Genomic DNA, 24,947 nt, shown 5'->3' on the forward strand with positions numbered 1-24,947 from the left:
AAGTTACTGATCCTGACTTGTGCTCATTTATGCATGTTTTCATAGGCAGTACGATGCCTTGCATCAGGCTTGCCTACCGACCCGATTTGACCGGGTGCCTCCTGAATATCGGGTGTTGCTCCCGGCCCCCCGGAAAGGCAGGCAAGCCTCCCGCTGACCCTCCCAATCCCCCCACAGAGTGATGATAGATACCCTCGGAGCGGGGCAGGTGACGCGATTCGCGCTGAATCGCATCATCGTGGCCCCGACACCTACTTCACAAAGCCATTAATTTTGTCATTGTGAAGAGGGGGCGGGGCCATGATGATGCAATCGTGCAGTCACGCCCTGGCCCCGCCCCCAATTCTTCATCATTGCCCGCCCATGCCCCCCCGCTGTAAGCAGACATTTAGCTCCCTGCCAGAAGGAGGGAGCTGAATGTCGGCAAGTATGCCTTATATATGTACTCTCTTTTTTATCTCTATTAAAATTGTTTTGGGAAAAAAAAAGTAATTAAATAAATGGGAAACCGCACAACTTTTTCTAAAATGTGGGGTAACCTGTTAATATATTATAAATGAAAATGTCACCCAGCATATATATTACACAGAGTTTATTCACAAACGTTATCTGGCTGCACATTTCCATGTTCTGACCACAGTGTTACACAATACACGTATACTACTCTATGCTGTGTTTCTTGGTAAATCTGCTGTAAGCCAAAGGCTTGTTCTGTTACCTTTTGACCCCCCCCCCCCCCCAAACATACCATGTAAATATAGGTTGCCTATGTATACCATCTATTGGTCACTATTTGTACTGCAATGCATTTATTTTATACCCGCATCCCCAAATCATGTTCTAATGGAAAAGCAAGATATTAATAACAAAGTTAATACAACAATAATGACTAAACTTACAAGTAAGTATTTTTGGAACAAATGGCAAAGTACATAAGTATTTTTATAATACACCGTTCAATAAAAATACTAATTGTGTGACAAATCCAATTTAAAATTAGACCAAAGCTGTCATTGATATATAACATAAATTTGGATCTAAAGTACACTGTATATAGGAAATCATGAATCTAATTATGTTCTGAAACAGCCCTTTCAAAATGAAATTGAGTTTGGAGCCTCCAGGAGCTGTGTTTGTTTAGTAGGAACTGAGCAATCAGTTGAAATACACTGTATACACTGTAGACCTGGATCCCTCATGCTGTGAATTACTAATTAGTCCATTAGATAATGCCTGTCTTTGTGTCCTCATCATCAATGACTGAAACTGCAGTGCTTTCACTCCTCTGTTCTGTTCTGATAGCTAGACTCCATTTATGTGAAAGCTATTTCCAGTATTCAAGTAAAAAAAAAAATCAATCTGCGCAATCACAAGGAACATAAATTTGGGAAGCCTGAAAAACCTCCACAGAAGTTCCCATCCTCTTACTAAACCTTCATTCATTGCTTCGACTCGCCATAGAACTGCTTGCATATCACTACTGCTTTATCCGCTGACTTTATTGCTGTCCTGACTCCCTCAGTACCATCTGCTACCAGGTTACAAGAGACCTTCACTTTGGGGTCCATTCATCATGTTAATTATCAGGACTGGACAGCCGCCGATAATTAAGTGTCCAACTCCCTGCGAGCAGCAGTTGTGATACATATTCACCGGAGCAATTTAACATTGCTCCGGTGCAGAGACAGCTGATCCGAAGATCAGCTGTCTCCACGATCTCCTTCACTGCTCCCTTTGGAGTCTGACTTGGCAGTGCTAGTGCACCTGCGTGAACTGGGCTTCTAAACCATGCGCCTCCTATCTGTCTGAGTAATAGCTCCCGGTAGGCACCTAACCCGTCTATTTTCAACTTCCCAGGTCAACACACTTATTATAATAGAATTCACTTTAACAAGTTTATTAAATTCAACAGACTCTTTTGGGTAGACATTTAAGGTGTGTAAAGCAACTAACGTAAAGGCTAAAGGAATCTTGAAAGGAAACCTGAAGGCAAAGAATTGGAGTATAGATCCTAACCTCATCCCCAGGAATCAACTCGAGAACCACATGTTTCCTGCTATTGGAAGTGGCCTAGTGGTGTAGAAACATTTTAGCTCTCTCTGACTTGTGGGTAGATATCTGCGGATCATCTGCTGACTTTTGAAGAAGAGACAGTTGACAAACTAGGGAGATGAGGATCACAACCATATGAAATAAAAGGGGTCCACAGTGCGCACTGTGAACCCCCAGCAGGCTAACCAGCAGGCGAAACGCACGTCGGTCAGCCTGCTGGGAGTTCCACAGTGCGCACCCCACACCACGGATACCACGACTGAAGGGAGACTGTGTCAGGTACTTCCTTCCACTTTTTACTGCTCTCTCATTATTGCCAGCTGCTGTGACTCTCTGCGCTGCTGTTTGGCAACAGCGATAATGGTGTGACAACAGGGATAACGGTGTGATTAGGCTTTAAAAGCAGAAGCAGCTTATCTGTTTTCATTGAGCCAGTACTGGGGACTCTCATTTCCTGGCCTCTATTTATAAGACGGGAAACAGCAAATCCCAGGTATATAAGTACACAACTCTTTTAACTTATGTCTATCACATGTTAAAAGCATTTCTTGCTACATTTATTCTCCCAGGTAGATTTGAGGGACGCCTCTACTACCAATATTGATTGTATTAAAGTGGTCATCTGTGGTGATTAGCATTTTAATTTTGTGCATTTTTTTCACTTCTATACTATCTACAATTTGTTATTATTTCGCCTTTTTCTGCACTTCAGAGTGCTGATTTTCGTTAATACATGTTTTTACAATATTTTTTGCTACTGTATATAGGAAGACTCACTGCCCATTCCTTTATTGAGATTTATGCAAGCAATGAATTTGCCTATAGGCAATCATTGAACACCTGTGTTACTAAGCCTTATACACAGGATACAGGTTGAGATCTCCCATATCCGAAATGCTTGGGACCAAGGGTATTTGGATATCGGAATATTCCGTATTTTGGAATAATTGCATACCATATTGAAATGTCTTAGTAATAGGGCCCAAATTTAAACACAGAATGCATTTATGAATCATATACACACTGCCTGAGGGTAATTTTATACAATATTTTCAATAATTTTGTGGCTCAAACAAAGTTTGTGTACATACATGAAATTAATTTATGTTTCATATACACCTTATACACACAGCCTATAGGTAATTTTATACTTTATTTTTAATAATTGTGTGCCTTAATAAAGTTTGTGTACATTGAACCATCAAAAAACAGAGTTTCACTATCTCAGTCATGCTAAAAATATTCAGTATTTCGGAATATTTGGATATGGGAGACTCAACCTGTATAACTGTGATTGCCTACTATATCCAGTGTTGTATATATCATTATTGAATATTTTGTATTTGGGTTTTGAGAGATATTTCTATTAATTTAATACAGAAACTGTACAAGTATCTCGCATGGGCATTGAAATTCTGTACAACGATAATTGCAGGAATATCTCAGTGGATCTCCTATGATTGGAGAATTGTTTGTTTGTTTTGTTAAACAATTAAACTGACAGGTGAACCTAGCCATTTTTTCTTCTTTCATTTTAATGAATATCAATAAAATTTAGAGTTTTAAGTCTGCTAATCTTTATTACAATAGGAGTGTACCCTTTATATGGAGTCTTTCTTTTTTCTCTTTCCTTTTTGATACATACAGTTTACTCCTAGGGTGCACCTTCTGCTTACAGCTTTTGTATACAGATCCTTCTCACCCATTATATATTCCTGTGCAATCAATTCTTTTCCCACTTCCCCAAACCCTTATTTATACACATCGCATGAGAGTGTCAGGGCTGTGTTCCCATACGCAGATCCTCTACCACAGAGGCCATGTTTAGAAGAATTTAGAAGAAACACTGAGCAGCCCATAGGCTGTCACAAGTATCAATGGTGTGTGAGATGGATCGTGCATTGACCAATGCACACTGGACACTGGAAGTGGGCGTCTCAGCACTAGTACTGTGTCGCACGCTGGTGTACAAGGGAAAGGCAGAAAATGGCATTTGCATATTACCGCAGCTGCAAATCCCCAAAAAATCACAATAGCAAATGCAACTGCGACCACATCAAAATCAGGAAATTATGTAGCTGAGCAACTTTGGGCCTATTCTAAAAGATACGTTTCCAAGCTGCAATAAAGTTGTTATTTTTTTAAATAAGTTAGAAATTCCTTAATATGTTCTCTGTAACCCTCAATGTCCTGCGGAAAAAAGTCAGGATGCCATCTAAATATACAATGATAAAATACATGATGGAAAAGTTTTTTAAACAAAACCTTAAAAGACTGCGGAAGTATTAGATCAGAAATGAATCACCAGATGTTTGTAATGCCCACCCCTGGTGTCTCCCTTTGTACGGTGTACTAGATTGTAAGCACCTCTAACATCTAGTTACATCCTTTTTTATGATCAAGGAATTTTGAAAAAAAAGAGATTATATGATACTTGTTTGGTCTGTAATTTTATTCAAGCCCTGGGAAACAAAACAGGGACATAGACCCCTGCCTTTATTTTTGACACACACAAAAAAACAAGAATCTGATTTCTGATGTAGGAAATCTTTTAACAAATCCTTGGGCCAAATTTCCTTGAATTCTAAGTGGAGGTATATAGGATCTTGAACAGAAATAGAGGGTGCACTAGTCTCCAAGGAGGCTGAAGTTCTTTTGAAGAATATTACTCTCTCTTTAGCTTTATTTGTTACGAAAGACATCAGAGTAAGAAGATGTTTTCTGTGCAGGCAGCAGTCGTTCCGACTTCAGAGAACACAAGAGCAGACATGTAACTTTTTGGAGGTATAGATAATAACAAACTGCACCGCAAGATATATCCTGGGCAGAAAGCCAGGTAAGATCTGGAGAATTAAGATGCAGCCAAGAAAAGACTCAGAACAGTAGATATATGTCTTTGGAGATAACAAAAAATTAGATTTTCTAGTTTGCTTCTCAGCCCTTTCCACAAGATGTTGCAGCAGATCCCTGGAGAAATGGGCAGAGTATACCAGAGTATAACGTTAGTGATTTCCCATTGCCGCAGAGGCTAACACTGGCAAAATCGAGGCGTGGATCCAGCATGTGTGTCACAATCCGGTGAAAGTGATCCTCTGTGGAGGACGGTAAGCCGGGGGGCTCAGGTGACTATCGGAGTGACTGTGGCTAGGTCTCTTATTTGCGGCCGAACCCAGGTTTGGCTAGACCTGCCCAGAGGCGCGGAGTCTAACTCACTTGGTGGTTTTCTCCAGTGACCCTTCCAATTGGGATTTGGTTTTCCGCTGCACCAAGTGAGCAGGTCGCGGCCCTCTGGACAGGTACCTGGGAATGGCAGAAGACCGGAAACTATATTACGTTAAGTTATTGCTAGAACACTGGAGATACACTGGAACACAATTAGAAATCCTGATCACCGGCTTGCATGAGATTACTGAGAATGTACTAAGAATCACTAAGAAATCCAGGAGCTGACTAGCTCAGCAGCTCAGGGAGATGTGGACACAGGCAGGTACTGGAGTTTGCTAAATATGCAGGAAAACACAAACACAAACATATACTGGGGATTGCACATACAAGAGTAGAGTGGACTCAAGGAATATATTGGGAATGCTAGAAATGTGGTACTGGACAAAGGCCAAATACGGGGAGAGCTAGAAATGCTGGTACTGGGCAAAGGCAAAATACTGGGAATAATTATATATGCAGGTGCAGATTGCACAGACAAGACATATAGAGAAGATAGGCATACACTGGGAGAGTGCTAACTGCAAGTGCAGATTTGCACTGACAAGACACAGAGCAGATTGACACAGACATGTGCTGGGAGGACCAGCTGTGAGCTAATTAATACCAGCAGGTAATCTGACACTTCAGTGATACAGGGTAATAGCCACAGGAAAGCTGCAATAGAATTAGCAGCACATATACAAAGACACACACGGAAGGGACATGAAACACTGAAGTACTGTGAGAAAGCTAAAGTCTCAGAGTAAGGTTTAGCATGGAAGCTAATACAGGAAACTGGGAAACTGTGAGCAGGCTGAAGCAACACGCTGAAGTATCTAGCACAGAGCAACAGTGGGAGTAACACAGGCACTTGGAATAACAAAGTTGAACAGCATCTTCCTGGAGTTCTGGAGGCGGATTTATACCCAGGGGTAGCAGATTACTGGAGCACAGCATCAGCTGACTGAAATCATACTACCAATAGGTTAGGAGTACTGTCACATGAGAGGAAATGTCATGGCGTCGGCCATGATGGGAACTCCGATCCCCAGCACACACAGCCGACCATGGAAGCTCGCAAAAAGCACCTAAGGCAGAAAGCCCACATCCATCACTGCACCAGACGTCTGACCGCAAGGAAGTCAGGAGAAGCCAGCAAGGAGGTGAGAGAGGCCGATCCTAGGCTGAACCCTGACAGTACCCCCTCATTTTAGGGTGGGCACCGAACACCCATAAAGGCTCAACTGGAACTCCTCAGAAAGACACAAAAAATATATTTGAAAAACACAGGAAACTCGAAAATCTTGATTGAAGATACAATAAGAACTGGAAAATATAGAAGAACAAGGTTCCCAATACCAGATGGATTCTGAGACTAATAATTGGAAGAAATAGTCAACTTGGTCCAAGAAAGGTTGGTCACCAGGAAGTCATCGATTCTTCTTTTTCCGAGACTTTTTTGAACCACTTGAAGAAGAAGAAGACTTAAGTTGCAAAGTGTCTTTCATGGGAACTACCGAAATTGTTTTTTCATCATACTCAGGATCATAGTCAGAATCTGTGTTATAATTCATCATCCTTATGCCTTCTTGAGTCTTATCCTTCTGGACAGGTTGTTTTTGTACTGGATCTTTTTGAGAAGGACTAAATCTGACAGCATCGGATCCTTTGAATCATAAATAGGCTCAACCCAGTCCCAAGCTTTACCTCGCAAAGATGAAATTATAAATTTTACTACATTAGTAGGCTTGATTTCAGACCATGGAGAGGATTTCATAATAGCGATGAAATGATCCACCAAAGCATAATACTGCGTTATATCTCCATAAAAAAAAATGGACATAGAAACATCAGATGGATCCTGAGGTATACCTTTAAATGTAGTGGTAGCATCATCTTGTGAACCTCTTAACGGATTGGGCACTTAAGCATTTGACTTTGACACAACACTAGAAGATTCTTCCTTGAGTAAAGAACCGGAGATCTTTCCTTGGGATACAGATTTTGAAATCCCTTTTTGAGATGTAAAACTTGAGACTTTCCCCTGGACTATGAGACTTGATACCCCCTGCCAGGGTACATAACTAGAAACCTCCTCTGGAGGTATGATGCTTGAACCCCCATCTTGGGGAGTAACACTTGGAAACCCTTGTTCTTGGGGTACAAGACTTGAGACCCCCTCCTGGGGTAAGACACTTGAACTCTTCTTCAGAAATGTAATACTCGAAATCCCCCCTGGGGGATGGCAGTAGGAATCCCATCCTGGGGTGAGACACTTGAAGTCTCCTCCAGGGGAATAGCACCACGAACCCCATCTTGGGGCATTACACTGGGAACCCCATCCTGGAGTAATACACTTGAATTCCCCTCCTGGGGTATAACACTGGGAACCCCGTCTTGGGATGAGGCACTTGAATTCCCCTCCTGGGGTATAACACTGGGAACCCCATCTTGGGATGAGGCACTTGAACTCCCCTCCTGGGGTTTAACACTGGGAATCCCATCTTGGGATGAGGCACTTGAAATCCCCTCCTGGGGTATAACACTTGGAACCCCATCCTGGGGTGAGACACTTGAGGTCCCATCTTGGAGAATAACACTTGAAATTCCCCCTTGGGGCACAACACTGGGAACCCCATCCTGGGGTGAGACACTTGAAATCCCCTCCTGGGGTGAGGAAACTGAAACCCCCTCTTGGGGTGCGAGGCTTGAAACCCCCTCCTGGGATGAAGAACTTGAAATAAGGACTTTCTCTTGAAAGGTAACACTTGAAATCCCCTCCTGGAGTATAACACTGGAAACCCCATCCTGGGGTAGGATACTTGGACCCTTGTCCTGGGGTGAAGAACTTGAAACAAGAACTTTCTCTTGAACGTAACACTGAAAATCCCCTCCTGGGGTATTACACTGGGAACCTCATCCTGGGGTGAGACACTTGAAGTCCCCTCTAGGGGTATAACACTAGAAACACCCTCCTGGGGGATAGCATTTGAGGACCCTTCCTGGGAAACAAGATTTGAAACCTTCTATTGGGGTGAGAGACTCAAGGCCCCCTCCTGGAGTATAGAACTTGACACTCCCTGTTGGAGTATGGGACCTAAAACCCCCTTCTGGGGAAGCTGACTTGGCTTTTCCTTTCGGGGTACGCAATATGAAACCCCCTTTTGGGATGAAAGAACACAGACTTCCTCCTGGGGTGAGTGGCTCAGAACCCCCTCTTGAGGTATGGAACTTGAGACCCTTTCTTGGGGAGTAACACTTGAAATTACAGTCTGCTCCTGGGGAATAACACTCGAGATGAAGGCCTCCCCTTCAGGCATGAAACTCGAAACGAAGGCCCTCTCATGGGGCGTGAAACTCGAAACGAAGGTCTCCTCTTGAGGTGTGTAACTTGAAACGAAGGCCCCCTCCTGGGGCATGAAACTCGAAACGAAGACCCCTCCCTGGGGCGTGAAACTTGAAATGAAAGCCCCCTCTTGGGGTAACCCCCTTCTGGGGTGAGAGATTTGAAACCCCCTCCTGGGGCATGAAACTTGAAACGAAGGTCCCCTTCTGGGGCGTGGAACTTGAGACCCCCTCTTGGGGTGCGAGACTTGAGACCCCCTGCTGGGGTAAGGAAGTTGAGACCCCTCCTGGGGCTACTGACTGTAGTCCCATATTGGGAAAAGCAGAATCCGGACTGGGACCGGAACAGGCAGAATCCGGGCTGGGACTTATGGAAATGGAATCCGGGCCGTGACCAGTAGAAGTGGAATAAGTAGTGTCCCTGACTTTAGAAGGTTGAAATATCCTCCCAATCTTTCTTAGACGAGGGTTGAAGCATCTTGTAGCAGGGCCCCAATCGAAAACTTGAACTTTCTTTTGCTTAGTGGACATCACCTGCTTATCTGTAACTGAAGAAACGGGAATCACTGATGGATGATGGGGAGAACTGAAAATGCAGACATTAGGAGTCACACACTTGTCCCCACTTCTCAGCGGGTGCAGAGTACAGTCCTTAAGAAAGTGATCGTCATAACCGCAATATAAACACAGATGCAGTTCCCGGCGTTACTGACGTTCAACCTCAGTAAGTTTGGGGCGCAGGTAACTTTGATGCTTTACTTTAGTTTGCTTGGAAAAGCTGTTAGTCAAGTCAGGAGTAGCACTAGAAAGCTTGGAAATAACTTGAAAAATTTTGGGACGGAGATTTTGTAGTTGTTCTAGAAGCCAGTAGAAACTCTTGAAAGGTTCAGGTCACGAATATCAGGAAATTGGGGAACCAGAGGACACTTGAGAGGTTCACTAGCTTGCACAGAAAATTTTTCATCTGTAGGGGTAATTGACACTTCGGAACGAAACTGTGGAGAATTCACTGGCGGAACTTGTAGTGTGTCTGGGGACAAAGCAGCTAGAACTGAATGAATAACCGTCATTTGACTAGAGAGTTCTTTCAGCTGCTGTCTGACGGATTGCAAAGCTGTCTCCTGTGCAGACACACGAAAGAGTAAATCCTGAAAACCTGCTTCAACCTGGAACCCAGCAGCTTGCATATTAGGCTCTTCAAACTGTCACAATCCGGTGAAAGTGATCCTCTGTGGAGGACGGTAAGCCGGGGGGTTCAGGTGACTATAGGAGTGACTGTGGCTAGGTCTCCTATTTGCGGCCGAACCCAAGTTTGGCTAGACCTGCCCAGAGGCGCGGAGTCTAACTCACTTGGGGGTTTTCTCCAGTGACCCCTCCAATTGGGATTTGGTTTTCCGCTGCACCAAGTGAGCAGGTCGCAGCCCTGGGAATGGCAGAAGACCGGAAACTATATTACGTTAAGTTATTGCTAGAACACTGGAGATACACTGGAACACAATTAGAAATCCTGATCACCGGCTTGCATGAGATTACTGAGAATGTACTAAGAATCACTAAGAAATCCAGGAGCTGACTAGCTCAGCAGCTCGGGGAGATGTGGACACAGGCAGGTACTGGAGTTTGCTAAATATGCAGGAAAACACAAACATATACTGGGGATTGCACATACAAGAGTAGAGTGGACTCAAGGAATATATTGGGAATGCTAGAAATGTGGTACTGGACAAAGGCCAAATACGGGGAGAGCTAGAAATGCTGGTACTGGGCAAAGACAAAATACTGGGAATAATTATATATGAAGGTGCAGATTGCACAGACAAGACATATAGAGAAGATAGGCATACACTGGGAGAGTGCTAACTGCAAGTGCAGATTTGCACTGACAAGACACAGAGCAGATTGACACAGACATGTGCTGGGAGGACCAGCTGTGAGCTAATTAATACCAGCAGGTAATCTGACACTTCAGTGATACAGGGTAATAGCCACAGGAAAGCTGCAATAGAATTAGCAGCACATATACAAAGACACACACGGAAGGGACATGAAACACTGAAGTACTGTGAGAAAGCTAAAGTCTCAGAGTAAGGTTTAGCATGGAAGCTAATACAAGAAACTGGGAAACTGTGAGCAGGCTGAAGCAACACGCTAAAGGATCTAGCACAGAGCAACAGTGGGAGTAACACAGGCACTTGGAATAGCGAAGTTGAACAGCATCTTCCTGGAGTTCTGGAGGCGGATTTATACCCAGGGGTAGCAGATTACTGGAGCACAGCATCAGCTGACTGAAATCATGCTACCATAGGTTAGGAGTACTGTCACATGAGAGGAACTGTCAAGGCGGCGCCCATGATGGGAACTCCAATACCCAGCACACACAGCCGACTATGGAAGCTCGCAAAAAGCACCTAAGGCAGAATACTCAGCCCACATCCATCACTGCACCAGACGTCTGACAGCAAGGAAGTCAGGGGAAGTCGGCAAGGAGGTGAGAGAGGCCAATCCTAGGCTGAACCCTGACAATGTAACAGAACCATAGACTTGTATTAAAAAAAAAAAGAAAGAGAACTGCATATAGATTGGAAAATCCGTGATGTCAACATTCATAATGACGACACCACAAAGTCGACAGTTATGATGACGACAAGCACACCCGGACAATCCTTATAGATAAAAATGTAGTACATCATACGAATGGCTAACAGCCATTGCACTGCAGTAACTCACACAACCTGACCTGAATATTATTTCATATTACAATTGGCCTGCCACCACAATGTGTAGTAGGAGCTCTTTAGGGATTCCATCATTTTAGGCATGACCTGACCACCCAAAATACTGTCTCACTAGCAAATACTGTATTTCATTTTGTCTTGGCTGAACATGGCAAAATGACTCGACCCACAATGAATATTTACAGGAAAATTTCATGTCAAATCATATTACTCACTGACAAGTTGAAATGATTGGAAATAGATAATTATTATGGCACACAGGCTGGTTGGTATCTTCAAGAATTGAAATCACTTCATCATTTTATGCACGATTTACAAAAGCTGCATCTAGGAATTTCAAACACATTTGCTAAATGAATCCTGAACTAAGTTGAAGCGACATATTTACTTTCATATACAGCCACGAAAAGTACAATGGAACAATGACCATTTGTTGCAACGGGTTGGGTACAAGATACCGAATGTAAGGATACCGACGGTCAAAATACCAACAGCGGCATCCCAACGACATCGGCATCCCAACGGTCAAAATCCCAACAGATTTAGGTAAGTATTCTAACCCTTACCCTAACCACTTCTGCAGCCTAACCCTATCTCTCCCCTTAGTGCCTAACCTTCCCTCTTGCAGCCTAACCCTCCCCTTAGTGCCTAACTTTCCATCTCGCAGCCTAACCCACCCCTCTAGCAGCCTAACCCTCCCCCTAACCCTCCCCCTAGTGCTTAACCTTCCCACCCTCTCTCTAGCGCCTAATCTTCCCTCCTGCAGCCTAACCCTATCTCCAACCTTAGTGCCTAACCTTCCCTCCTGCAGCTTAATCCTCCCCTCCCGCAGCATAACCCTCCCCCTAGTGCCTAACCTTCCCTCCTGCAGCCTAACCCTCCCCTCCTGCAGCCTAACCCTATCTCTAACCTTAGTGCCTAACCTTCCCTCCTGCAGCTTAACCCTCCCCTCCCGCAGCATAACCCTCCCCCTAGTGCCTAATTCAAACCCTCCCCCTAGTGCCTAACCTTCCCTCCTGCAGCCTAACCCTCCCCTCCAGCTGCCTAACCCTATCTCTAACCTTAGTGCCTAACCTTCCCTCCTGCAGCTTAACCCTCCCCTCCCGCAGCATAACCCTCCCCCTAGTGCCTAATTCAAACCCTCCCCCTAGTGCCTAACCTTCCCTCCCGCAGCCTAACCCTCCCCTCCAGCTGCCTAATCCTAACCCTCCCCCTAGTGCCTAACCCAAACCCCCCCTAACACTAAACCTCCTTCTCACCCTAAAACTTAGTGCTGGAATGTGTCAGGATTCTGACTGTCGGGATGCGGCCGTCAGTATTGTGACCGTCCGGATGGCGCTGTCAGTATTGTGACCGTTGGGATGCCTCTGTCAGTATTGTGACCATCAGCATTGTGACCGTCGGGATCCTGACTACATCCCGTTGCAACTGATCTATATTGCAATGTCAGTGAATAAAAGTGATACAAAAAGTTATTAAAACTGATCCAATAAGATACTTCCAAAGTAAATCCCATTTCAAAATGTTTATCTGAGGTCCAGCAATAAGGCTATTAAGCAGGTCTATAGCTGTCTTCCCTATGCCTGGCACTGATCAGCTCACTACTACATGCTCTGTGGACAACACACTGCCAGTCTGAAATATCGACTGGGTCGACTACCGACTGCAGCCATGTCATGGTGGAGAGACCTCTGTTGCAGCCTCCGTGCGGCCCCATCCTCTCTCCATGACGCAGATGAAAGTAGATTCTGACACGGTGCATGTCTCTGGAAACAAGGCTTCTGTGCCATGTTACTGGTGATTTCTGTACTGCGTATGAACAAATCTCTGGGAGAATGGCAGCACAATTTTTCTGGTGGTTTGCGCAGCTCCAATATGGGACAGTAGAAGGTAGGTACACTGAATGAGTGCAGGATGCACGGTGTAGGCCCCTCTGTGTTCAGGGCCCAGTGTGCATTACACACCCTGCAACAATTATAGATTCACCACTGTATGTATTGTAATGCGTCTTGTACGTGACATTTGTGCTGGCCCAGTAGTGGCATAATGCCTTCTTTTATAAGACTGCTTGAATTATTTTCTGCCTTGTAATCCCTTTGTTGTTTATAGAAACAAATCATCTAGGATATGTAGTTTAACAGCATTATCTGTTTTTCTATGTACGACTTAGTGTCACTCAGATACATACTCAACGGCTACAGTATGCGAATATTCATTCTTTGCTGCTACAATTACATATTACCAGACCTCCTAACATTTCCATAATTGTGCCAATTACAATGAGATCATCTATGCTATTGCTGTGTCCATGCTATGAACAAGCTTAAGGTGTTAAGCCACATCTTAGATAATATGATTACATAGAAATGGAGTTAGTATGCTTTCAATGTGTTCTATAAAATATATACAGTCTATTTTTCTGATCTCTAAGGTTTATTTTTCCAAGTAGACTAGTAACAGAAATCATTCTATAAGCAGTTTTGCGCTCCATTCAGCACGAAGGGGCCTATTTATCAAAAAATATTTGCAAAATATTCCCGAAAACACCAGTTTTCGGTTAATTTCCACAAATATTAGGCATTCCCCGAATGTAATGTAATGGAGGTACAGCAGCAGATACTGTATCTCTGATACCTTTGCATATCTCTGTATACCTCTGCATATCTCTGTATACTACTGCATACCTCTGTATACCTCTGCATATCTCTGTATACCTCTGCATATCTCTGTATACCTCTGCATACTGGTATCTCTGATACCTCTGCATATCTCTGTATACCTCTGCATATCTCTGTATACCTCTGCATATCTCTGATACCTCTGCATATCTCTGTATACCTCTACATATCTCTGATACCTCTGCATATCTCTGATACCTCTGCATATCTCTGATACCTCTGCATACCTCTGTATACCTCTGCATATCTCTGTATACCTCTGCATATCTCTGTATACCTCTGCATATCTCTGTATATCTCTGCATACCTGCTGCCGTCCCTCCATTTCTGACAGCAGCCACATCCTGCATATGTTTCTATGGGGGCTGCTGTGCTGCCGGACTTATCAAGTGGAGCCATGGGCAACTAATTTGCAAATATTGCATGCACACTGGCTGTAGGGAACCCGAAGCAGGAAGCAATGTGTCAGAGTTACGCTATCACACTGCTTCCAGCTCTTGGCCAGGACGGGCTCCTATCAGTGCTGGGTAAGCCTCCTGGAGCGCTGGGCAATTTCCCAGTATGACGAAGATTGGGAGTGTGACTACATGGAAAGTGTGTTTTTTTCCTCTTCTCATTTATCTAATTAAGGTTGCAAAATAACTTGAACCATATATTGGATTAATTATACCATATACCCCAGGATCCAAGATGGATTCTCTTTATATAATACTGACCATCTTGGATAAGGGCAAATTCAAGGACAAGTTCTAAAAACACAGCATCCTCTGGTGGCTGAAAGTAAGAATAGCAGACATCTCTAACAAAGGAGACAGGAACCTAGATGGATTCTCTTGATGCAATAATGACCATCTTAGATAAGGGTAAACTCAAGGGCAAGTTCTCAAATCACAGTGACCTCTGATGACCAGAGGTAAAATTCTCAGATATCTTTAACAGTATTCCCCCTTTTCAATGATGTCCTCTAGAATCTAGATGGTGCTTTGTTGGGTTTCTCCGGATATCGTTGATGAAACTCAAGAAGTAATTGAGGCGTATGGACATTCTCTTCTGGTTCCCCTGAATTGTCTTCTACAGTAGATCATACTGTTGACATTTTATCAAATATTGAAGTTTATTTAGAAAAATGTGTGAATTCAGTATTCTTTCAACTAGGAGTTCTTCATTGCCATCAACTTGGACAGGATCTGGAGGAGACGAGATGTGACCAGGAAAAGTATTTGGAATTACAGGTTACAGTAAAAAAAACATGAAAAACAGGATGAATCCAACTTGTGCCAACATTTTAAAAGGACCAATAAAGGTTGGGCCTAATTTAGGAGTCGACACACTTATTTTTAGTTTCCCAGTAGAAAGCCAGACTTTGTCATCAATCTTTACAAATGGTGCTGCTATATGGCGCTTATCAGCGATTCTTTTATTAACGGTCCTGGACATGATGCAAAGTTTCTTTTAGTACTTTAAGATTATTTTGTAAAGACTCTAATCTGACTATACCAACTGGAATAGAAGAATTCTGAGGAAAATTGGGAAGTAGGTCTGGATGATATCCTAAATTGGCATGAAAAGGACTTTGACTTATAGATGACGGTTGGGAATTATTATATGAAAACTCTGCCACTGGCAGGACATTTACCCAGTCAACTTGCAGATGGCAAATGTAGCACCATAGATATTGTTCCAATTATTTATTTGTGTGCCCTGTCTGACCATTAGATTTAGGATGATAGGCAATTGATAATTTAATATTAATTGTAATGGGACTGCAAAATCGTTTCCAAAAACATGAATTAAATTACACTCCCCGATCAGAAACATTATCATCAGGCACGTAGATGATACACTTCTCTAATTGATAATCCTGCAATGTCTTTCGCAGAAGGAATTCCACAAAAGGGCAAAAGGTGAACCATCTTTGTGAGTCGATCGACAACCACCAGAATTGTAGTCATGCCTTTGGATGGTAGTAAATCTACAATGAAACCCATGGAGATTGAACCCCATGGACGAGAAGGGATTGGCCAATGCTGTAAAAGTCCAAATGGAGAAGTGTAATGGGTCTTAAACGGGCACAAGTACTACCGTAAGATACAACATTTTCAAAATCTGCCTTGTATTTTGGCCACCAAAAATAATGAGACAGTAAGTCGTGAGTCTTATAACCACCTTTGTGGCCTGCCAGTTTAGAGGTATGAACACATTGCAATACTTTGAATCATGCTGATGATGGTACATACAAACATGGTTTGTACTTCCAAAAGTTCTCTCGATAAATTAAATGCAAATCTGGTGGAGGATTTTAAAAGATAGGTTCTGTCTTGTATCCTTCTTTAATGTCCAACAACAGCTCACAAGTTCCAATAGCTCCCAGGAGATTTGACTTGGAGAGGATTGTCACTTCTGGCTCAACCTGCGGTGAGTCTTCAACATATGCTCTAGATAGGGCATCAGCTTTTCCATTCCAGGTCCAGGTACAAGATGACAAATCAAAACAATTTAGAAATAAACTACATCTGGCTTGTCAAGATGAGAGTCACTTGCAGACCGAACAAACTCTAGATTTTGGGTGGTCAGTAAATCTGATGTACAGTTCCTTTCAGCAAATGATCCTGTCTTGGTTTATTGAGTGATTGATACCATAATCTTTAATAAAATGTTAAAAGAAATTGGCAAATCCGATGAACCTTTGCACCCCCTTAACATTTCTTGGAATTGGCCAATCTACAATAGCCTGAACCTTTCTTGGATCCATCCTCAAACCCTGGGGTGAGATGATATAGCCCAGGAACTGAACCTATGTTAGACAAACTCACATGTTCTGATTTAATGTATAAATGGTGTTTGCAGAGACGGTCAGGCACCGTTTGAACATGTTGCTGCTGTTCTTCTTGGGAACATAGAACATGTCATCTAAATAGATAACAACAAATTGGTCAACTAAATCCCCAAAGACATCATTCATGAAATGTTGAAATGTAGCAGGTGCATTAAACAGTCCAAAGAACCTCATCAAAAACTCAAAATGTCCATATTTGCTTCAAAAAGCAGTTTTCTACTCATCACAGGTTGTATGCACCTCTAACAACTAACTGGGTTAAGATCTTAGCTGAGCGAAGCCTTTCCAGCAATTCAGAAATAATTGGATGATGATAATGATTCTTGATTGTATTTTATTTAGTTCTCTATAATCAATGCATGGTCATAATGAGTTATCCTTTTACTTCCCCCAAAAAATAGGTGCGTCTGCTGGAGATGTGAATGGGTGAATGAAACCCTTCACTAAATTTTTATTCACATATTCCTTGAGAGCTTTTAATTCAAGTTTAGCTAGTGGATAAATTTGTCCGAGTTTAAGAGCCCCAGGTAACAAATCCACTGGGCAAACATACGGTCTGTGTGGTGTTAATTTTTCAGAATTCTTGTCATCACAGACATCTGAAAAGTCTTTATATTGTGAAGGTAATTGTTTCAACATCTTTGTAGAGGAATTATAAATCTCATTCACTTCTACTGGAAATGATTCAGTATCAATCTTTGGAGCACAAGTTTCTTGTGAAAATGAAATGGTTTTTAATTTACAGTTAATTGATGGATTATTTGCAGCCATCCAATGAATAACCAATATGATAGGAAGCTAAGGGGAAGAGATCAAAAGAAATGTTAAAGTCTCAAGGTGATTTGGCTCGAAAACTACAGTTTCATGTGTAACTGGTCCAGAGTTCAAGGGGGAACCATCTACATTTTCCATTAACATGGGGACCTGTTTTTCTCTAAACTCAATTTGGTTCTTCTTAGCAAACATGATATCCATGAAATTACCATTCGTCCCAGAATCTACTATGGCCAAAGTAGAAATCCAACGTGAACTGATTTACAATCGTACAGGAATTGAGAAGTGTGGATTATTCTCCGTAGTATTGGCTAGAGAGAAAGCATGAAGGATAATTGCATTCAAATGCTGAGGTACATCAGAGATCACATACTGTACTCCTAGTTAGATGAGTCAGCCTCAGCTACAATGGCCACTGGTTTCTGGCACTATCTGGGACAATTTGACACATCATGTCTAGGTTTGCCACAATAAAGACACAAGTTCTATTGATGTCGTTGCTCTTTTGTTTATAAAGTGTGTCCACTTCCATGGGTTCAGTTTCAATTTTCTTACTGGATCTGACCTCAGAATCCCCATAATAATTTGAAGCTGTAGGTTCCCAATAATTGGAATATATCCAGGATCATATTTCTTGTTGTCTCTTGATTAATCGAGAATCAATGCGAATACAATGGTTTATTAATGCTTTAAGTTTGGTAGGTGCATCTGCTCGGGCCAATTAATCTTTAATCGTCTCAGACAATCCCTTAAGTTAAACAGATAACTCTGGATTCCATGCTGTGTCCAAGCCCCATCGTCAAAAATCTGCAGTATACTGTGCCACAGATCATCTTCCCTTATGTAATTTTAATAATGCCATTTCAGCTGTATCCCTCAGATTTGGATCATCAAAGGTTTATTTAATTGCTTTGCAAAAGTTATCATAATTCTCTAATAAAGGTCTAAAAGACTCAATTTAAGGAGATGTCCATTCCAAAGCAGCATCTTTAAGCAGCAAAAGTATACATCTAATCTTTAATCTTTCAGACTGGAAATGTGATTCATGCCATTGGAAATGCATCTGGCATTGATTAATAAGTCTACGGAAACTCTGTGGATCACCCCAAAACTGGACCAGTGGCAGAAATAGAGTAGCAGGAAAAGAAGATGCAGGTAATTGTGGTGATTAATTCTCCAATGTGCATATATGATTTTCATGTTGAGAAATTTTACCTAGAAATTCCTGGAAACTATTATGTGCATCATGCATTTTCTGTGAAATAACTTTTGCTGTAAATCAAGAGCTATAAAGCTATCTTTCAGGAATTTCAGCTCTGCTTGGCATTCAATAAGCAGAGTGGATATACTTGCCGCACGTTCTCTTACTTGGTATATCTTTGGTGTGCTCCATTAGAAGGCTTGAGTACCTGTTATGATACTGATGTTATTACCAGAGAAGAGTAATGGGTAGTCAGACGTAGTCATGTCCGTACATAAGGTAAGATGTTCAGAAGTGCAAGGTAACAACAACAAGTAGCAGGAGCTGAGCAGGCAGTATACTCAAGCAAGGGTTCAAACAGGAAGCTGCCTTTTGTAGGCCCAAATGGGAAACAGGATCCAAGATGGATACTCTTGCTACCATACTGGACATCTTGGATAAGAGCAAATTCAAGAGCAGGTTCTAAAAACACAACAACCTCTGGTGCCTGGAGATAAGAATATCAGACACCTCTAACAAAGGAGACAGGAACCAAGATGGATTATCTTGATGCAATACTGGCCATATTGGATAAGGGTAAACTTAAAGGCAATTTCTCAAAACACAGTGACCTCTGGGCCAGAGGTAAAAATATCAGATATCTCTAACAGGTAGGAAAATTATGTGTTTCCAAAAGTGGTATTGTCCCTAGGGAAGAAGGGAACTTATCATATAAGTATTGTATTCACTGCTATGATGAATGTTATGTTTTCATAAAACTGAGATTAGTACTGGTGCACTACTACTGATAATAAGGTAATGGGACATTTTTTGGAAGCAAAAATCGTAATTGCTGCAGTTGGTGTCATATTTCAATAAGTGGTGTATGCCAAGATAGTGATGATACTCTTTTTCTACGTCATGCACATAACAGAAAAATGACTACGACTACTACTGTCTGATTACTCCTGCAACGAGCAACCCAGTTTGACAATTTCCCTATAGGTTTTACAGAACAGTATTGTATAGGTGAGCACACACTGCCCCTGTTAGAGCTAACATGGTTATGAGCAATGTAACAAAAATCAGAGGACAGAAATTTCAAACTCTGCATCTATATCTCATTCATGTAGTGCACCCTTGTGGGCGACAGTAACATAAAGGAGATAGTGAATGAACTGTATCTTACATTAGTTGACATTTTATATTTTACAATCTTTATTTGTTTACAGTATTTATTATATTTCTACATTAACCACTTCAACCTGCTAATTGCCGTTGGCTTTCCAGCCATGTCCCGCTAATCCTGGTGACAAGTGATTAGAACACAATTACGGAGAACCTAACGCTACTGACACAACATAGCACCAAAGCTGTCTTAGCTTAGCAGAAACATCTCGGTATTTGTGTACAACACGGTCTGCACAAATAAAATACTTTTAGATGTGTTTAAATGAATTATATTTATATTACCTTCATCTCCTGGCTGGTTATCCTCCCAACTCTTGATGTAGTCATCCTATTGGATAGAGCAGAATATAAATGACAAAACTCAGCATTAACAAAATAGTGGTGGTCAGTAAAATATCATTTGACTAGGGCAAAATCACTTTTTGTAGTGTTCACACACAGGTCTGTGGGCGCCTCTTCTGCCCCTACCTCAAGCACCACACTACTACCATCCACCTACTAAGAAAAGGTGAGAAGGGGGGAGTACAGCAACCTATATACTTCTCAGACTGAGATATAACCTCATTATGACAGCATCACACTCCCACTTCATCACCGACATGGAGAGCAGTAGCTGCCTGCTTCACAGGCTCCCCCACCAGCTCTCAGTGTGGGGGCACTATATTGAAAGTAGTCACACTAATAGGGGTATTCAATATGGAGCGAAAACGCTGTTTCTGCGAGGTTTTCACTCGGATGACGTCATTTTTGCCGGTTTTACTTTTACACCGTATTCAATTTGAAAACTTTTCGCCAGTGTGAAAAGTATATTGCATTCGACCCTGCGAAAAAGTATCACCAAGGAATGGGTGGCGAATAAAAGTGCAGAATTGGGGTTTTGGGGTGCAATATTTCGGAAACCACTCTGCAACCTTCAGACAGTCCCCCAAAGGTAAACTGTGTCAAAACAATTTTGAAAAATACCTCAGAGGACCCCAAACAAAGCACTTTCATTTTGGGGGTGAAAAAAAATTGGGGGGTACAAAGTTAAAAACTAGCAAACTACAATCTAGGGGGGTCCCCAAGTATGCCCCAGGTGTTTTTTTCATTGCAGGTGTTTGCGGCAGGTGGATTTTTAAGGTTTTTTAAAAATTCACTTTAGCAACTTTTAAATATGCTCACCCCCATTTTCAAGTACCCAAAATTTGCTGGGACTACAGGTTGAGTCTCCCATATCCAAATATTCCGAAATACGGAATATTCGGAAATACGGAATATTTTTAGCATGACTGAAATAGTGAAACCTTTGATTTTGGATGGTTCAATGTACACAAACTTTGTTTAAGGCACAAAATTATTAAAAATAAAGTATAAAATTACCTATAGGCTGTGTGTATAAGGTGTATATGACATATAAATGAATTTCATGTATCTACACAAACTTTGTTTGAGCCACAAAATTATTGAAAATATTGTATAAAATAACCTTCAGGATGTGTATATAAGGTGTATATGAACCATAAATGCATTCTGTGTTTAGATTTGGGCCCTATTCCTAAGACATTTCAAAATGGTATGCAATTATTCCAAAATGTGGAATATTCCGATATCCAAAATACCCTTGGTCCCAAGCATTTTGGATATGGGAGACTCAACCTGTACTTATTTTCTGCAAAAAAACCTTCTAAATACTATTCTTCACCACCTTCCCAAATCCCCAAAATAGCAGCTATTGAGCCAGTTTAAAGACCCCAAAAACCATCAGCAGGGCTAATCGGGGGTATCCACAGTGATCCCCATGTCAGACCATCTTTTTGGGGGTGTTAGGGTAATTTCCCCAAAAATCAGCAAAGTTTTCGCTGATTGCGCATTCGCCGGGTGCCGTTATCGACGATTTCATATTGAATACGGGTATAATCGGGGGCGCGCCCGATTCTTTTTCGCCGGCAAAAGCTCCGATGTGCAGCGAAAACTTCGACCCGCATAGACGGCGAAGTTTACGTTTCATATTGAATACCCCTATAAGTGGTCTATTTATTAAGCAGTGTTAGCAGACAAAGTGAAATGAGATAAGGTACCAGCCAATCAGCTCCTAACTGCCATGTCACAGGCTGTGTTTGAAAATGACAGTTGGAAGCTGATTGGCTGGCACCTTATCTCCTTTCACTTTGTCTCCTAACACTGCTTAGTATATACTCCCCCAAAAGAGTTACACTATGTCACTCATGCAGTGTTTTAGCGCCTTAGGTGGTTACCTAAGTTCTAGATGAACTAGGAACCGTTGTGAATCCCACCCTGAACATATTAATCATAGTACAGAGCCTTTCAACTCGGACAATTCCTGCCTGTCAATATGTAGTGAATATTGAAATTGGAAACATTGGGGTGTAATAACTAAAGTGAGAGTTTTTAGAAGTGGAGATGTTGCCCATAGCAACCAATCAGATTCTAGCTATTATCTTCTAGAAGGTGCTAGTTAAATGTTAAGTAGAACCTGAATGGTTGCTATGGGCAACATCTCCATTATTAAAAACTCTCACTTTAGTAAATATACCCCATTGAGTCAACATGTAGTTAATCGGAGCTTCTAATCATTGAAAACAGATGAGTATTTGTTGTAAGAAGATTGTGGCATCAAATGCACTTTAAGCTGGGTAAACACTTGCCCAGTCCTCAGGGGATCCAACTCCTGCTCAGACTGTTGGCACAATCTTTGCATGCACACCAGTCCAATGCTGCTGCAGATCTACAATAGTGTGTATGCTTCTTTACATTCCTGTATCAAGTAAAACCGAAACTGAACACTGCTTAAACTGCTCCTACTGTTGGACAGACTTTGCTTATATGGATGTGTGGATACTGTTCTATTACATCTACAATAAGGCAGATAATATTTATATCCCTATGAGGATAGCCATCGGGGTGTTTTCCGACAATCTATCTTGGCAGTCTGGTCGAAAGACAATTATATGGGATTTATGTTACCTGCAGGAATTTCCTAATTACCTCTCACCTTAATTACAGTAGGTTCATGCTACAAGACTATATACAGTACATCTAGTCATAATTGATTGATATACTCTCAGTCAATGTTTATCCTTAGTTTTAATATTTTTTTATTCATGTTTTTTATGTGTGCATTATATATATTGCAACTTATTGAGTATGTTTTATACACTATGTGTCTGATCAGAGATGGATACACTGCCCATATTTACACTGAACAATCGATTGTTTGCTAATGCACACAGCGATTTTATAGAACCATTCACAAAGTGAGTGACAGGTCGTCAGCGTTTGGGGGTGGTAACGGGGGGATGGTTAGAACACAGGCATGTCTGACCATTTAAACCACTTTTTGGGGGCGTTTATAAATTAGTCATTGCGTTCTCTTGTGCAGCATGAGAGCTCTCGGCGTGTCAGGAGAGCTGCAGTGTTTGCGGATGGTCAGACTTGCCATATATGCAGCATGGCTGTTACCGAAGTTTATACTGTTGCACGTCGTTGTACAGATATGAGAAGACAGCAGTGGGCGACCCTATACTTGGCTATGATTTGGAATTCATTAGCATATTTTAGCAACTGCGATCCAAGAGAGAATGCAGTTGCGATTGCATTACTGTCCGTATCTGTATCAGACCCTATAGCTGTTATATTAATTGCTTTTTTATTATTGCATCGGTCCTACCTGCACCTTCTTCCTGCAGACTAGCACTGTATATATTTTGAGCTTAGTTTTTTGCGTGGTTGTCATATCTCCCCTTTTTCCCGATACTGCTGCAAGAAGGTGACCTTCTGGTCTCTACTGCTACTCAGGTGCTGGGCTTCTTTTGTCTATCAAATGCACCTTTATATGATCATTTACAAATATTATAAAGGAGCAACCAGTGCATTAATAGTTTGGAAAAGGACAGTTATATCTACTAAAAATGATCTGTTAATGAGAAATCATATGCATAAACACATATAAAAACAATTGAGGTAGCAAACACATAGAATTATATGTTGCTATAAGACAAATAAAAAGGTTTTTTTTCCAGACAATGTGGTTCCATCGTTGCAATAGTCATCTGTTAGATACAGTAGTTAATGCAGTGCACGGTCTTCTGTGGAGTAACTGGCTAAATTGTCATTGGGTAATCAATGGCTTCCAGCCATTTAAATAGACTCAGAGTGCCCTTGACTTGCATTTAGGAAAGTCTCTGTAGATTAAGCTATGGTGATAATACATCACACTTCTTTTACAATGCACAGCAGATTTCTGTTGCTACAAAGGTTGTGGGTGGTTCATATCTATATTTCATTATAGCCTGCTGAAGTGAAAGTACTTAGTAATAAGCATTTTATAAAGTGCCTGTATGAATCCAACAATGAAACTACTGTGGGTTTTTGGTGTCCTATTCTGAGTCCCTTAACATAAGGAGCCAGTGATTATTATCCTATTAAGATTTGGCCACTTTTTCTACAGACAAGGCTTCAAAGCATCCAAGAGAAGTATCTCATCCTGAGGGCCAGAATCTATTTCATGATGATTTACCCACTTAACCAGCAGACGGTGATCATAATTAGGAGTCATTGGAAGACTGTGACTATGGTATCTTGCCATATGTCCCACCACGTATCTACACATGGGGATTATGGATTTCTATATTTAACTCTGTACTGCAGCTCTGAGTATTTTATTCCTGTTCTATCAAAACAGTTTCACATCTATTCATATTATATTTATGACTCTCTTATATAATACACACATTTATGACACTATACCAATGTATTACATTAGTATAATCTATTTCTGTATTCTGTGCATCATGTGCATGCACAGAAGGACCATTCATATCATTCATATCACCACAGAAAAGGAGGAATCAACATAGAGAGATCACCATTTCTGCAAATCAGATGGAGAATACATAGAGGGCCTGATTCAGAGCCGGACGCTCTGAACGAGCGCCCGCTCTGAATCAGGGCGG

The 24,947-nt window shown here is 41.7% G+C and overlaps 1 protein-coding gene across 1 annotated transcript in view; it reads right to left on the reverse strand.

Annotated features, from left to right (window-relative positions):
• The window catches only part of SPOCK2 (SPARC (osteonectin), cwcv and kazal like domains proteoglycan 2), a 126,725-nt gene that overhangs the window by 18,897 nt on the left and 82,881 nt on the right, over positions 1-24,947 (reverse strand). Inside the window, exon 2 of the mRNA XM_088476696.1 lies at positions 20,278-20,323. Within this exon, the coding sequence (XP_088332822.1) occupies positions 20,278-20,323 (46 nt within the window). The remainder of the gene's footprint in view (positions 1-20,277; positions 20,324-24,947) is intronic.

Source organism: Taudactylus pleione, unplaced genomic scaffold (assembly GCF_031769625.1).
Source record: "Taudactylus pleione unplaced genomic scaffold, aTauple2 ptg000016l, whole genome shotgun sequence".
Taxonomy (NCBI): Eukaryota; Metazoa; Chordata; class Amphibia; order Anura; family Myobatrachidae; genus Taudactylus; species Taudactylus pleione.